The 1,767-nt window shown below is 36.0% G+C and overlaps 1 protein-coding gene across 1 annotated transcript; it reads right to left on the bottom strand.

Moving 5' to 3' along the window:
* Positions 1-550: 550 nt before the first annotated feature.
* LOC131276774 (olfactory receptor 7A5-like) lies at positions 551-1,471 on the bottom strand. Its single transcript, XM_058290345.1, has one exon. It carries the CDS (start codon positions 1,469-1,471, stop codon positions 551-553), a length of 921 nt encoding a protein of 306 aa, XP_058146328.1.
* Positions 1,472-1,767: the final 296 nt, after the last annotated feature.

A 1,767-nucleotide genomic window follows, 5' to 3' on the forward strand; every position in this document is an offset into this window, starting at 1 on the left:
TCTGTTAAATGTGCAGGAGAAAAGCACATATGAGGGTTAAAATGTGGATTATTGCAAATTTAACCAGGTGATAACTCAAGTTCAGGATGTGATCACTTTCTGGAGCAAATTAACAGAAATCTTGCAATAATTATAAAGTATTTGATATGACAGAATATTTTTTCATGAAATCCATATAAAAAAGGAGTACTTGCTTTTATCTGACAGAGACTGAAGTACACATTCATTAGGCCAATAACTATGATAATTTTATATGTACCTGGACGAAAAATTTTACTGCTAAACATTCCAAGCAAAAGATTCTGTCTTCAATATTGTAGTAGGGAATATGACAAATAAGTCGGATAATTTAAGGGAAATTACATAATAAAGAGGTGTTTTAACGTACAAAAATTTAAAAGAATTTTAGAATAATTAGGCATCTAGCAGATTATTTTTCTATGCACTATAAAAAGTATCTAGATTTAAATTTCCCATGGATTGACCTTGGTTAGTCATGAGAAATTTTCTAAACTTGAGGCAAAAGAATATTTTACAGAGAGAATGTTTCTCACCTGGAAAGCTTTTTAAAGGCCTGCTTTATGTCCTTGTTTCTAAGACTGTAGATAAAAGGGTTCAACATGGGAGTGACTACTGGGTACATCACTGAGACTATTGCATTTGCCCTGGAGTTTTGGGTAGCAGCAGAACTAAGATACACTGCAAGAACTGTACCATAAAACAAAGACACTGCTGAGAGGCGAGACCCACAAGTAGAAAATGCTTTATATTTACCTTCAGCTGTTGAAATTCTCAAAATTGAAGATATAATCTTAGAATAAGTGTAAAGGATCCCACTGAGTGGAATAAAACCCATAAGCGCAGTTGAAATATACATCAATAGATTGTTGAGGAAGATGTCAGAACAAGCAAGTTGGACCACCTGATTAAGTTCACAGAAAAAGTGAGGCATTTTCAACTCTGTACAATAAGACAATCGCAAAACCATTAAGTCATGCAAAAGGGAGACTAAAGCACTCAATAACCAGGATGCCAGTAGCAGAACACCACAGAAATGAGGGTTCATGATGACCATGTAATGCAGGGGGTGACAGATGGCTACAAAGCGGTCATAGGCCATCACAGTCAAGAGGGAGATGTCTAATCCTGAAAAAAGCATGAAAAAATACAATTGTATGAGACAGTGTTCATAAGTTATGGTTTTGCTCTCTGTCTGGATATTCAGCAGCATCTTTGGGACAGTGGTGGAAGTGAAACAGATATCTGTAAAAGACAGGTTGGAGAGGAAGAAGTACATGGGTGTGTGGAGGTGTGAGTCTGAGATGATGGCCAGGATGATGAGCAGGTTTGCAAAGATAGAGACCAGGTACATTGACAGGAACATCCCAAATAGCAGAGGTTGCATTTCTGTATCTTCAGAAAAGCCCAGCAGGATAAATTCTGAATGACATGTTTGGTTTTGTGTATCCATATATAAAATGCAACTCTTGGAACAAAGAACAGAGAAATGCATATTTAGACAATAACAGCTATCACAAAATTAAGATAAATGATATGGTTTGTAAACACATTAAATTAACTATGATATATAGATACATCAAGTATACTTAATATGGAAATAATGGGAAAACATAGGTTCCTCTTATACTTTTTCTAAAGTTTCTCCCAGGAATTGAACTAGGGACCTCATATTCAAAACACGTATTCAAACTGAACTATACCTGGTCCCCACGCCTGCTGCTTCTGGATGCTGTTTCTGACTAGCCA

This window comes from Dasypus novemcinctus, chromosome 30 (assembly GCF_030445035.2).
Source record: "Dasypus novemcinctus isolate mDasNov1 chromosome 30, mDasNov1.1.hap2, whole genome shotgun sequence".
Taxonomy (NCBI): domain Eukaryota; kingdom Metazoa; phylum Chordata; class Mammalia; order Cingulata; family Dasypodidae; genus Dasypus; species Dasypus novemcinctus.